The 14,752-nt window shown below is 37.5% G+C and overlaps 1 protein-coding gene across 3 annotated transcripts in view; it reads left to right on the top strand.

Annotated features, from left to right (window-relative positions):
* The window catches only part of LOC129275294 (testis-expressed protein 10 homolog), a 22,934-nt gene extending 8,182 nt beyond the window's left edge, over positions 1–14,752 (top strand). For 2 of the 3 annotated variants that reach the window (XM_064108852.1, XM_054912098.2), the window contains exons 4-16: positions 2,728–2,867; positions 3,484–3,668; positions 4,181–4,433; positions 4,883–5,231; positions 5,727–5,859; positions 7,264–7,433; positions 8,854–9,022; positions 9,716–9,801; positions 10,367–10,506; positions 11,237–11,317; positions 11,944–12,280; positions 12,923–13,041; positions 13,806–14,752. In XM_064108852.1, the coding sequence (XP_063964922.1) occupies positions 2,728–2,867; positions 3,484–3,668; positions 4,181–4,433; positions 4,883–5,231; positions 5,727–5,859; positions 7,264–7,433; positions 8,854–9,022; positions 9,716–9,801; positions 10,367–10,506; positions 11,237–11,317; positions 11,944–12,280; positions 12,923–13,041; positions 13,806–13,898 (2,255 nt within the window). In that variant the 3' untranslated portion in view covers positions 13,899–14,752. The remainder of the gene's footprint in view (positions 1–2,727; positions 2,868–3,483; positions 3,669–4,180; positions 4,434–4,882; positions 5,232–5,726; positions 5,860–7,263; positions 7,434–8,853; positions 9,023–9,715; positions 9,802–10,366; positions 10,507–11,236; positions 11,318–11,943; positions 12,281–12,922; positions 13,042–13,805) is intronic. The other variant, XM_064108853.1, reaches the window with a different exon arrangement.

Below are 14,752 nucleotides of genomic sequence, written 5' to 3'. Positions count from 1 at the left end.
TAAAAACTTAAACATTCCTCTGAAACAGCAGATTTTCAGCCATGGTCCATACCACTCAGTGCTCCTAAATAATTTAATTGCCTGCCTGAGTCCTGACCAGTTTTAGAAATCTGAAGAAAAAATCTGCTGGAATTGTGCCACTCACACGTATTAAGTATACTAACCCCGCACCACGAACCGCGTTTGGCAGTGGATTTCTAACTAGTGGGTCGCGCGTGCTTAGCCTGGAGGCGTCTGGGATCTCACTTCTTGGGTCCACAACACACGACTTCTATGGCTTGATTTTTCTGTGCGTGGCGGCATGTAATGAACCCTTGCCTTGGGTGGAATTGTACAAAAACATTTCCTATTTCTAAAATAAAAACTTTTTAATTTTAATAGTAGTTATGCCAAAATGCATGATTCCAGAGCTTCCAAGTCTCCCGGATCCTGCGGGAGAATACTGGATTGCGATCCAATCTCCCGTTCTCCCGACCCCATGCCAAAATCTCCCGGATAATCAGGATTTTTAGCTGTTAAATTGTAAAATTCATACAAACGACTGTTTAATGAGTCTAGCATGTTCAACTCCCTAACACCCACGTGGAACCTCCTTATCACATTTTCATTTTACCCAGTAACTTCTACCAGTTTTTGTATAATCGTACATTGATTTCCCATGTAAATGAAGATAATTTTACTGAACGACTGGTGAAGTAGTCTAACAAGCCATTTTATTTCCGGGTTCTGCAATGTGTGATGAAAACTCTTCAGCGGTACTCCATGCACATGGCCGCCGCTGCGCCCCGGCGGGGCTCCAGCCGCGCTGCGCCAGGAAGCTCCGAGAAGGAAAGTTCACGAGCACTGCGAGGCATTTTTCGTAAGCTTGCTTGCGCCTTATTCGAGCTGAAACTGTGGATCAACGATGGGATTAACAAGTGGATTACTTTTACACCTCGACTTTCAGTTTCAGGAATAATTTTATTGACAATCCTGAAGAATTAGAAGCAAAGTGGAGATTTTTTCGCCTACTTTCACTTGGGTTGATCGGATTCGAACATTTTCTCTTTCGTGAGTGAGCTAGCCTGGCGCTGGCTGGCTGAGCTGTGCGAAGCACGCCCCGTCCCGATTCATCCACACTACAATCGCATCGCCAGTGACCATGGAGATCATGGAGATGGAGTCATCCAAGACCAAGACGACAAAATACTTGTCGAAGTATAAAGATACTTTTCAAGCAGAATGGGACTGTGTGACAGTTTTCACAGGAATCCCTCAGAGACTTTAAACAGTCCACATATAAAGCTCATTTACCATGTTTACCACTACTGCAGCCCCTTCCCCCTCTGGCCAATTAAACTAAAGCAAAGGTATTTTCATGTTGAATGCATTCTTTTATGAATTATTTAAAAAATCTACTGTATTGCCTGAAGTGTATATTTAGTCAATGACAATTCATAAATTCTCTCTAATGTGCATTTCATCTATCAGAATTTTTTTTGATGGTTTAGACAGCTGTCGGTTACTATCAAATGTTGTTTCTTAATGTGTTTTGCTACCCAAAACTCCCATCCGTGGGACAACGTTCCGCCGCTCCCTCACAAAATCATACCTCCGCGAAATCTACTGGATTCTATCATCCCAATGTTGGCAGCTCTGTGATTCTAAACTTATATCAGATCTGTATCTGTCATCTGACCTGAATGCATCGTCAGAACAAGTACAGTTTCCAAACATGCTTACCTTGACTTTTGACTGGATCAAACAGCGTAGCCTGCAACATGCATCGGGAGCAAGTGAATGGGACCGTGCAGCTTGGAGTTTTTCAATAGTTAGTAGAGCAACACAACGAAGACTGTCGAGTGGACAAAATCGATCTTTCCAGTTCACAATTCAATAAAAAACGGGCAAAATAACACAGTTCTGGTTCCCTTATAGTCTGAAGTTGTCGAAAACAGAATTCGGATGTCACATTACATGAAGAAAACGGAAAATTCGGAAGATATTGAAGAGGTCAGTAAGGTGATTCAGTGTATTATGCACAGAGGGATGATGAGCTCGATTATTGTGTGACGTCATTATTCTCGACTGTTTTCACTGCGTGAACTGTCGGTCTGGGGGGCGGCTGGGGGGCTTAGAATGGTCTCTAATAATTTCATTTCTTGCATTTCCACGACATCGATAAGACTTTTTAGTGACATATTTGTGTATAAAAAGACAAGACCTTTCCATTCATATATAATTTGTCTATAATCATCACTTTCGTGAATTTTCTTTGTGTGTATACTTTAATAGAAATTCATTTTGATCATCCTTAATTTGAAATTAAATGATGTTGTAGAGATATGTTTTTTTTTTGTAGATTAAAATTTGTTCTATCTTCTCTCCATGCATTATCTCTCTCCATCTTCCTCCAATAGAAATTCATCTTGATTATCCTTAATCTTGAATAAAATGATGCTGTAGAGATATGTTTTTTTTGTAGATTGAAATTTGTTCATCCTTCTCTCCATCTTTTCACCCTTTATCCTCACCTACTCGCTGCTTTCTACCCTCTTATCTTCTTCCTCTTCATACTCATCCTCCTCCTGGTTCTTCCCTTTCCTCTTCTTTCTCCTTTCTGCTTCCTACTCCTCTCCCCCCCTTTCAACCACTCTTCTCCCTCTTTCTGTTTCTTACTACTCCATGTTCTTCACCACTTCTCTTTTGAAAGTAAAAATGAGTCAATCCATTCCTTCTTTCTTTCAGGTTTGATTGCTCCCCATTGTAAGGAGCTCCTGACAAATTTCATTCATCTCATCTCCAAGCAGAGGAACAAACTTGGTAGCTCTAGTAGCCTCAAGGTCAACCCCAGTGGCAAGCTTGCCGGGCAGAAATGGAGACTCAAGGTTTGACAGATATTTTGATTTGTTTCTTGGTCATCTGTTTTCTATTTTAAGTAATATTTATTGGTTTAATGGGGTGTGGAATAAGGAGTTCTTTTTATGTGGGTTGTATTGACTTGAGAAGCAACTTGATGTGTAACTACCAAAGCATCTTGGTGCATTCCAGATTGTAATTGTGCTTGGAAAGAAGAAATATTTTTTAAAGCCTCGACTTCCTTTGAGGTCCAGCAAGTAACTGCAGTGACTACATCTATTTCCTTGACAGTTGGCTCGGTATGATTCTGATGACCGTGTATTACTATTGCGTAAAAGTAACTCAATGTATGTTTTATGTCACTAGGTTAGAAGGCTCTGTTAAATGCAGGAGTCAGGTGACACTTGTTTTACTGTCCAATAAACCTCTGATAAAGCAGATTGTTTGTCTTTTGATTCACTCAATGACACAAAGCTTTCTAGTTAACAGCATTTTAAAGCAGAGATGTGGAAATTAAAAAGAAATGTAAGAAAAATCTCGCCTCCCCAAAGTTACTTTTACTTTACATGTAGGACATCATCTTTGTAAAACATTGCATTATTTCGAACAAAAGAAATAACAATATTTTCATGATTCCTTTTATAGGTCCTCCAAATGCTACAGAAATTTCTTGATGTCATGAGAGAGTCCAAAGAAAAGGGGTTTTTACCAGACAGGAGTGACATACATCACACTATCAAGGTCAAGTCTGAGGGAGGCAAACCAACATATGCTCCCATCTTGAAAGCTAATGGAGCATTCAGCGGCAGACCAAAACCATTTATCTTAAGGTTTGTGGAGATTCACTCACTATTGAGGCATAAAGTTTTTAATATATAGTGTAAGAGAAGTGTGACAGAAAAATGGATTCTTTATTGTCAATGTGTTTAATTCTGCTTTGTGTTTAATAGCGTGTGAGAAATAAGTTTGTGAGAAAAATGAGAGGGAGAAGGAGAGAGAGTATGAGAGTGAGGGAGGGGGAGAAGACAAGGATGATATCAAAAGGGGAGGTGAAGGATATATAAAGAGCTGAGTTGAAGAGGACATTAAGAGGACATTTAAAACTTGCGATACAGGAAACTGTATTAAGATTCTTTAATATTGTCTTTTTGTTGATTCCCTAAAAAAATATATTTGTACAATATGATATGAAAACTAAGTAAATATGCTGAAAATATAATTATATTTTTCTTGAATGTCAAAGAGATGGATGTTGAAGCTCAACAATAAGGTTTGGATCTTGATTTCATATGATATGTTATTATATTCATTTGATATTTCATTTCACCTTTCTGTATGCCAGAAATGACCAATCTGCATCAAGCCTTGGTGTTGACTTCCTGTCTGATCCCAACGCTATACTGGATGTGGCTAAGACCTTGATCCCACTCCTCCTTCAATGCTGGGGAGAGGTCAATCTGCCTGCAAAGGTCAAGGGTCAGGGAGGGGTCACCATCAGTCAGAAGGAGGAGGAGACGTTAGGATGTGTGCTAGCCATCTTACAGACTGTCTGGGTGATCTTAGATAGAGCTTGTGATGAGAAAGGCAATCGTAGTGTAAGTTTATATTGTGCTCTTTTCTATCACAAGCCACTGACTTCTATAGTCTGTAATTCCAATAGTCTTTGTACATCAGCTACAGCAATGGTCATCCAGTTGATTATTATATCTGTAATTCCCATAGGCTCTGTAAAGGGACCATCTGATTCCAGTAGACAGAAAGAAGTTGAGCATTTGAAGGCCCATCCTGTTCAACCATGCCAATTTGAGTATTTTTTTTTTTAATTTCTCACTGAGAGCAGTGATAAATGATATGCATTGACCTAGCGGTGAATATTTCTAAATTTGTTATGTATTGTATGCATGTATATGTTATTCTTAGTTTGGAAAGATTTGAAAACATAATTCTGTTTTGAGTTCAGTCATTTTGGGAAGCACTTGTATGATACCTAGAAAAAGGGTAATATGTCTTTTAACATTCCACAAAATTAATTTCTCTGTGACAGGCTCTGGATGAGCTGAGGAAGACATACCAACGCAAAATTGGACAGCAGTTCCAGCAAGGGTTTCCATACGCACTCCACCAGCATGCCTATACCACCAACAAGAAGGGTAATAGCAAGCCCCCCATGGGGTCATCTGGAGCCACGCCCATCAACCTGTCTGCATGTAACCTTGTATTGAGTATCTTGGTTGCCGAGGGTAACAAGCCACGCCCATGGATGGGGATGGTGAGGGAGTTCGTGGAGGATGTGTTGAGAGAAGAAGATGGTGAATATCCGTTGGCTCAGAAGGAGCAAGAAGTCTTGATGGATGTTGTACAGCAGATGATGGGCAATCCCGCTGACGATGAGAGTAAGATTATGATAACAATATTATTTGGATTTATGTATTCTTTTCCCCCAGAGGATACAAAGATCAAGTATCATTACCCCAGCGGTAGCTCCAGCTTCATCAGCATTTCTCAATGTATTCAAGGAAGGAATCAATCCTACTACAGTAGCTGTTATGATACAAATAATACATCTCACGGAAGTGTTTGAAAGAATTACACTCACAAGGTACCCTTGGAATAGTTAAATACACACAAGGAATAGCAGAGGGCGTTTGGATTTTTTCGAAGGAACAGGTGTCGGACGTAAATAGTTTTTGAAAAGTTATTTAATTGATGGATGTACATACAAATATTAGATAAATGTTGAGTTTTTTCCTTCAATTCAAAATTAATTATTTGAGTAAAGTACTTCAAATTTCATCCAAATGACAATAATTCATAGCATATCGAGATTGAAACAGTTGTGGAATACAAATCATATTTCTTCTTAATCATTCGAATTTTTATCATTTTAGCGATTAAGAGCCTTGAAGATGCCCTGTTTGTGTACTACAGGACATCCCATCCTCTATCACAGCAGAAGCTACGAGCTCTGAAAGCTTTGAGATCAGTCTGTCTGGATAGAGCAAGGCCGGATTATGATAACGTGTAAGTATTCATTTTCATTACATTTCAATTATTGGTTCAACTTATTTCACAAATGGACTAAGTTAAAATCTACCATACAAGAAAACCTAACACAAAATAAAAATGGTTTGGAGACCTGAAGATGCAAGATTTTGTAGGTACAGCTTCCTACAAGTTGAGTAAGTAAAAATTGATCGGGATAAAGAATCATTTAAGATTAAAGTGATCATTTCACTCTGTTCTGATTTAAACCATGCTCATTTTGGTTCCTGAAAATGGGCTAAACGTAGGCTTATGGTGTAAAAATACCATCCCAAAAGTTTCAAAGTATCATATCTACAGGAACTATTTTCAAACTTTAGAGGTGTAAACCAAAGTTTGAAAATACTTGGGGGTTGGTTTCAATGACTATGTGTATACAGCGAATCTGTACACTACAACACATAAACTCTAGATGAACCCAGCATGACCTACATACAGTGCGTACAAGGTACACTGAATGTACAGTGCAACAAATAATAGTGTGTGCATAGGAGTTACACACAGCAGAAGGCAGTCAACACAGCCAACAGACTTTTTGAATTTGAGAAAACTGGGCATAGGCTTAATGCGTCTTACAGACGGTTCTCAGAATCAGGCTAATATATTGCCCCTTGTGTCTAAATTAGAGTTTTCCATCCTATATTTTGGTCTATTTCTTTTTTCAGGTCAAATACAAGCACTCATACTCATGTTTCATCTTTGTTTGAGAATGTTTACAATCGGCTGCTCACAAAGTGACACATTCCCTTTTAATAATCATGCAAATAAACTATAAGCACCTTGACCGGTCAGTATTTGTAGGTGAAAGTGTTGTTACAAGTGAGATGGTATACAAATAGCGAATAGGCATGAGTGCGATGGTGCAAGATTTCGCATGAGGTGAAAGAAAGATGCTGTATTCAACGAGGCGTTAGCCGAGTTGAATAGAGCGTCTCTTTCACCGAATGCGAAATCACGCACCATTGCACGAATAAGAATATTCGCTATTTGTGTTGTACAACGCCTCGGAATTTAGCGAAAGTGTGAAAAAACAAGAGTTTATCCCTGTAGTAATCTATGAAAAGGGAGCAAAAATACTGAAAGCGAAAAGCAAAATCCCACAAGCGCACATGACCTTGGGCAGCATTGCGCATTTAGCCAGCAGGCTTATACGGGTATTGCACCTTCATTTTTACTGAGCGCAATGAATTAAATCGTATTGTGACGTCACCTCCTAAAGCCGTGCAACGGTACATTTTGGATGGTACGTCATTTGTGTAACAGGACGAAAGTTTGACATTCAGCCTCCCATTTGCTCGCGTACAAAAAGCTAAGTAGGCGTTGTACAATAGGTAATGGCATTGATTATTTCTCTGAATATTAACCATTAAAATCTATGTACAGATCTGAGAAGCTTCCAGCATTCTTTGATAGCCTGGGTATGCTGATAGAGGAAGCCAGGTCTAGCCCACTAGGTATCTCCCAGGAGGCCCTTCATACTCTTCTGGTAGCTGCATCCAGAGGCCATATCCAAGCAGTCCAGTGTATGGAAAAACACTTGCCACAATGGCTTTGTAAGTTATTATTACATAAAAAGATAATATATAACTGATTTTACACAGCGACAAATTGTGTACAACGGATAGCGGAGCGTTCAACGCTAGCGGGCGTGTACATTTTGCTTATTACATGACGTCATCCAGCCACTGCCGAGAGCCAATTTATGATTGAAAATATAGTAAGCATGCACAGTGCAAGCCTTCCATTTCCCCATACAGTATTCCACCAAAACAAGTGTGCAATTCTCTATCACCTCGTACCAAAATCAACCTAAAATTTAACTTTCCTATATTTTATATGAATTATAAAAGGTATTCTCGGAGGATCTATTTTCTCACCGATACCACACCGGTAAGCGAATTTCGATTACTTCTTGCTTTTCCGTCAAAATCTTACGAATTAGCGTCGATATGGCATCGTGTTTGTTGGAATTTGTAAAGTCTATCGCAACGTGCACAAAGTCAATTGGCTTCCGGGTTTTGGAGCATCGCGTGAATATGCATGAAATTGCAGAGTTTCGATAATTTTCGATCTATACCGGAGCGATCCGATCACAAACCAAGACCATTTCCAGCGTACACAACGTGACCGGATATCGTTATCGCTATCAATACTTCCGCACGCAGTCCGAAGGAATTATTTTGGCGACCACGTAGTCATGACGTGATCTGCGGGATTGACCAATCAGCGGTCTCCGAATCGCTGTGCGGAGACGATCTATCCGTTGTACATAGTCTATGGACGATTTGTCGCTGTGTGTTACACGGCACAATTTTACACACTTTTCATTGTGTGTATGATTATCTCTAAAACAAAAATTGTGCTGTGTTACGTCAGTTACCGTGAAAATGCCAGTATATAGGTATTTTATATTCATGTATATTCATTTAATCTATAAGTTGAATGAGGTCTGTGGAGAGGTATAAACCCCGGTGCAGTGGTTCACCTGACCCCCCCCTCCCATTATTGGGAGGAGAAACCTGTTTTCTTTTTGCCTCCCAGGCACAGGTGACACCAAACTGATAATAATAATGATAATTAATAATAATAATGATAATGATAATAATAATAATAATAATAATGATGATGATAATAATAATAATAATGATGATGATAATGATAATAATAATAATAATAATAATAACAATAATAGTAATAAGAATAATAGTTATATTAATAATAACAATAATAATGATGATGATATTGTAAGTTTGCTATATTCATGACTTTTTGTATTATTTTGTATGTAACCCTGACACCAAAAGCTCAAAATATTACTTTTGTGTACATATTCCTTTGAGGATAATATTTACTAGAATAACTTTTTACTCCCAGAATATGTTTAAAGCCAATATCTTTATCTATATGTAAGTGTATGTGCTAATGAGACTGAAAACTAGTATATGTGTCTCTGTTTGGGGTTCTTTATAATAGCTCCTGACAATGCTTTGATGGACAGTTTAGATGAATCAACTCAACGTCGTCTGTTAGAATGTCTTTACTATCTACCATCCTTGAACTCATCTCTTATGAAGGAGCTTACTAGATACTGCTGCAAGACAAACTCAGATCTTAACCTTCCTGTCTACATCATCGCAAATAGGTATAATAATAATAATAATAGGGATTAATATTGCGCCATCTATCTAGAAATATTCTATTCCGAGGCGCGATGTTATTATCATTATTACCCCGGCTTTAGCTCAAGCTGCCTTTCAGCGCTCATGCATTCAAGGAATTAATCCTGTCCGGTACCCATTCACCTCACCTGGGTTGAGTGCAGCACAATGTGGATAAATTTCTTGCTGAAGGAAATAACGTTATGGCTGGGAATCGAACCCACAACCCTCTGTTTCAAAGTCAGAAGACTAATCCACTGGGCCACAACGCTTCATGTATGTAACAGACACAGCCGTGGTCCTGTTACTGTAGCTGCAACATGATTACAATATCAAAATATTGGGACATTAGAAACAATGAATAGACAATATTAGGGCCAATGATATGTGAGACAAAATCATGGTCATGTTACTGTAGCTGCAACAATATGATTACAATATTAAAATATTGGGACATTGGAAACTGAATGAATAGACAATGTTAATGCCAATGTTATGTTGCTTACATGTATCATAAAATATGATTGAGGTTTTAATTTGATTTAGACAAGAAATCTGCCTTGAAAATGACATCGTTTTGGCAAAATTCGGACTAAAAGTACTACCTTTGATATTTTGTTTTCATTACATTGTCAATTTAAATTATTTACCATTCTTTTTGCCGTTTTGTTTTTCAGATGCTTTGATAATGTGTTAGGAACCAGTGGGAGACCTCCCTTGCCACATACTGACTTCATTGACTTTGTATTCAATGTATCTATGGGTAAGCTAAAGCTGAAAAAAAATTATTGCTTTTTTTCTCAACGTTTATTTGCAAAAGATTATAGTTCTGTGTGTCAAGAACAAAATAATTGATGATTTGGTAAAAAAAAAAAACCTTGCCCAAAGCTGCCTTTTCGACAATTCATACCTGCATTTCAGCATTTGCCATCAGACTTAGTCACTTAGCTCAATTATTAAGAAGTGGATTTGTACACAATGAATGGAGTGATGATGTGGAGAGTAATGAATGTATTGGTTGTGCATAATAACATGTCTCAAAGTCTCAGTCAGTCTTGTGTCAAACTATCTATTTGCATTATGATCAGGAGGGGCAGGGGGGGGGGGCTTGTCTGTGGACCTGATATTTCACTTGCAAATTGACAAACTTTCCCATATGTGTGCACAAGGGGCATCAAACATACAGGTAGGGGGGCTTGTCCGCACACTTGATATTTCACTTGCAAATTGACAAACTCCCGTATGTGTGTACAAGGGGAATCAAACATACGGAGCAATATTAACTTTAATGTACAGGTTGATATCAAATAGCCTTTGTCTTTGTTTAGGGGCATCAAGTGAAGACTTGTCATCTCTTACAAACAAGATGAAATCAGAGGAGAAGTCAGAATCCCTTCATCCCTTCTATCATATCATCCATGGCAACAGAGAGGTGGAACTGCTGCGGAGAGCTCATGCTGTAAACAAGGTCAGGAACTTTTTTATCGCCTTTTTATGCCTTCGCCCACCATAGGTGATTGGCAAATGACCAAAGATATAAAGTTTTCAGGTCATCCATCTAACCCGGTTTTGTTGTTATGATAACCATGAAATAACTCTTCTATGAATCATCTTCAATCTTTGGTCAGCATGCATGTAGGGAATGACAATGATCTGAGTAGATTTGAGGGTTACCAGGTCAAAGGTCAAAGAATACAGAGGTCATTACATGCATGCATAGTAGTACACATAACGTTGTGATGTTTATGATTCACCATGTGCTTTATCTATAAAAAAAAATTGTTGGGTATGTTCAAAATGAAAATGAAGCTATTGAGTTGCACTTTATAAGAGAAGGGATAAGGCAAATTTCATTCTGTTGCTGCCAATGCCAATAGTCTTGTGGTATGCCAAAGAAGTTCTAAATTGAACATCATTGTTTCATGTAGTCAGTCTGCTTTAAAGGGTAATTAAATGGGGTGAGAATAGATTCATCCAGAATGGATCAGGATTTTTAGGACTTGGGATGAATGATTAGGATTGAACAATTCAATATTCTGTTTATAGATATTGTTGTACAGTAATCCCAAGTTGTCATTTTTACTTGTTGCCTCCAGGAACCAGTAAGTCCGTGTACAAATCATATGGGAATTCTGAAAACACAATTCGGTAGTCAACAGGTCAATATCATATCCCTCTATTTGCTCTCTGTTATGTAGATTGCAATGCAGGTTTACAAGAGGCACCCTGATCCGGTAAAGGCCATGACAAGGGTTCTTGCTCTCATTCAGGAAGCTTTGGTATGTATGAGTTTGGAGGAATTTGAACATAATAATTATTTTAATAAAAAACAATGATAATACTTAAGATTTAGACAGTGCACTTCCATCTGAATTAGATACTCAATGTCTTTAAAATATAATTGGGAATGGGATTGTAAAGTTGTGAAGTTGTGTATATCACAATTATTATTATTTTGTTTCAATTGCACAAAGAATGTGTATTCAGAGGTCTGTTTCTGCAAGAGGTGTGTTTAAACACTATAAATGATTTTAACAGAAATATGACGCCTTATAGATGCTGTGGATCATCATCGTCACAAAAAAATATATAATAAAGTACAAGTCCAAAATATGAGCCAGAGATTGGTTGAAAATCAAAATTTAATTGATTTCTGGAGTTGTGTTTGATTGCAACTCTTTCTATAAAAGGTCGCCTAGCTGTGTTTTATAAAATTGTTTGTGAATTTGTAGGCAAACTGTAGACCTTTATAACAATGGGATTTATAGTATCATTGTGTAACAAGGTATCTTCCCAGTCTTCTGTCCCATGTCTGCATTATTTGATATCAAATCATCTTTGAACGGCATAATTTCATATCTGCCTTTTTTGTCTCTTTAAAAAAAAAATATATCTCTCCGTGCAGAAGACTCTCCGATATCTTCCTTTATCTACAGTGTTAAGCTTCCTAGAACATGCCATGCTTCAAAGGTACATGTTTGAAAAATCAGCTTCGAAGTCACCATCATCATCGTCGGGATTCCAAAGTGTGCCACCATCAGGAGGAACATCATTGGACAGTATGCTTGGAACGTTAGCATTCTCATTATTGTATGACGCCTTGAGAAGAAATGCTGCCGATTTGCCGAGTGAGGAGGAAGAGTACGTCATGGAGTCACGGAGACTGGCCGTAGATCATGTGACGTCGTTAGGAGATGAGTCAGTCGGATCATTGATAGACTGTGCACTCACTGTATGTAAAGGTATGGTCGATTTGTCATTCAGTGTTGATATTGATATTCTGAAAGTTAACTATAAGAAAGGTCAATAAAACAAGTTCTTGTGGTCCTACATTGTAGTTTCCCCATTAGCATTTTCATTAGGATGATTTAAACATGAACCCAACACCTTTTCCTCTTCTCTTCTAGACTTTTCTATTTCTTTCTTGATTAATACTTGAGTCCACGCAGTTTGAAGCCCATAAAAATTGGCCAAAATAAATTTTGAGATTTTTATCAAGTTTGAAAAATCATATCCCAAGCCTGATAATTGATAAAATGATACATCATTTGTCAGAATTGATTAACAAAGCAAGGAAAGATCAAAAGACAAGGAAAATGTGCAATATAATGCATACTAAGCACTTTATAATTGTATTATTATTAAAATGAGGTTTGATCTTGGAGATAATTAAATCATGATATTGTTGTTTACCATTTAAAAGTGAAGAGGAACATTTTTGGGGCGGGAGGGGCATAATTATAATAAGACTGCATGATTGAAAATGGAACCACTGACTGTTTGAAAGTAGTTTTGGACGATGGTATCGACAGTGAGTTTTGCATTTTGGGCTTTGAAATGTTGCTCATTTAATCTCATCACTCCTTTTTTTTCTTTTCTTGAAGATCACTCAGATGACCGTCATGCTAGCAGCATCATAGTACATCTACTACAGAATGGAAATGTTAGGAGAAGATTCCAGATCCATGTCAACAAACTTCTTGAATTAGTACATCTTATTGAGGTAAATCATCAGCAGGATATTTTATACATCTAAGGAACCATGACCCACGTCTGTGCCATGCCAGGGCCCCGTCTTAAAGAGATGCGATTGATCCAATCATTCACAACTATGGAAAGCCAGCAACGTCAACATCTAAACTGCATGTTTGTTCAAAATATTTTCCAGATATGATGTATATTAATACATCCATTGCTTTCTTTTTTTTTTTTAACGAAGGACATTGTGCAAATTTCCTGTAGTAGAAATTATGACATTGATGGATTTCCGTATAGCTGAGGTTGATCGGAACAATTGTAACTCTTTGTAAGACAGGGCCTAGGTATCCCTCTTAGCTTCTTATACTGGCTTTCCTCCATTCCCAATTTTCATGTCTGTGAAAAAGAAAGGATCGGAAAGAAACGATACTGAGCAAGCATCCTGCTAAAAACGTGGCTCTGAATTTTGTGGAGGTGCCTAACTTGAAGATAAAGAATGAAGGAGGACTTTATCATTGCGAAAATATTTTTGTTGCTGTTGTCTTCAATGTCATCATAATTTCTTTATACTGTGCTTTTCCCAATAGACCCAAAGGGGTTGCGTTTAAGTAAAAACATTACAAATATTGAAATATTAAATCAACAAACTGCTGCAAAGATGGGTTTTAAATGCCTATATGTAAATGGTTACTGATGACATTGAAACCGTTCTCTGAACAATTGCCAAGCTTTGTGGTATGTAGCCTTGAAATTTTCAATATTTTTGTTTTCATTTCATTTGTATTACAGGAGAATTTAGGTGCTCCAAACGAATGTAGATGGTGTGCAGAGCTGAAATATGAAGTCCAACTTCTAGTCAAAGATGTCCAGTCAGACACATGATACCTTTAAAGAGACTGCTGCGAGAATAACAGTTTTAAAGGTCAAGTCCACCCCAGAAAAATGTTCATTTGAATAAATAGAGAAAAATCAAACTAGCATAACGTTGAAAATTTAATATAAGAAAGTTATGATATTAAAGTTTCTCTTATTTTTCACAAAACAGTGATATGCACAACTCAGTGACATGCAAATGAGACAGTTAATGATGTCCCTCACTCTTTCTTTTCTTTTTTTGTTTGAATTATACTATATATATAAATTATACTATATTTCATTTTTTACAGATTTGACAATAAGGACCAACTTGACTGAACCATATAGTATTGAACAATGCAAATTCCACATTTTCATGGAGGAAGTAATCGTTGTTTCACTTGACGAGGAGAAAATTTCATATTTCTCACAATAAAATACAAAAGAAATAGTGAGTGGATGACGTCATCGGTCTCCTCATTTGCATACCGACCAGGATGTGCATATAAATCCTTTGTGAAAATAAGCGAAACTTTAAAATGTCATAACTGTCTTATTTTACATCCGATTTTGATGAAATTTTCAGTGCTATGCTTGATGGATTTTTCTCTTTTTATTCAAATCAACTCTTTGTTAGAGTGGACTTGTCCTTTAAGATAACGCTGTGTGTTTACATAAGACCAAAGGCACGAATGATGTGTATCAAAGGACATTCATCCAGATGCATAAAATGAGCTTTTGTTTTGAACGATGGATGCTTCCATGATGATGAAATTGACGATTGGACCATCTGGGTATGCATTTACTTCGAGGTTTCTCCTGTCTTCCAGTCTTCATCTCAGAATAACATTACTACTGAATAAACATGATCACAAAGTCTG

Source organism: Lytechinus pictus, chromosome 13 (genome assembly GCF_037042905.1).
Source record: "Lytechinus pictus isolate F3 Inbred chromosome 13, Lp3.0, whole genome shotgun sequence".
NCBI classification, from domain to species: Eukaryota; Metazoa; Echinodermata; class Echinoidea; order Temnopleuroida; family Toxopneustidae; genus Lytechinus; species Lytechinus pictus.
The sequence above is the reverse complement of the archived record's forward strand: the minus strand, read 5'-3'. Positions and strand labels throughout refer to the sequence as shown.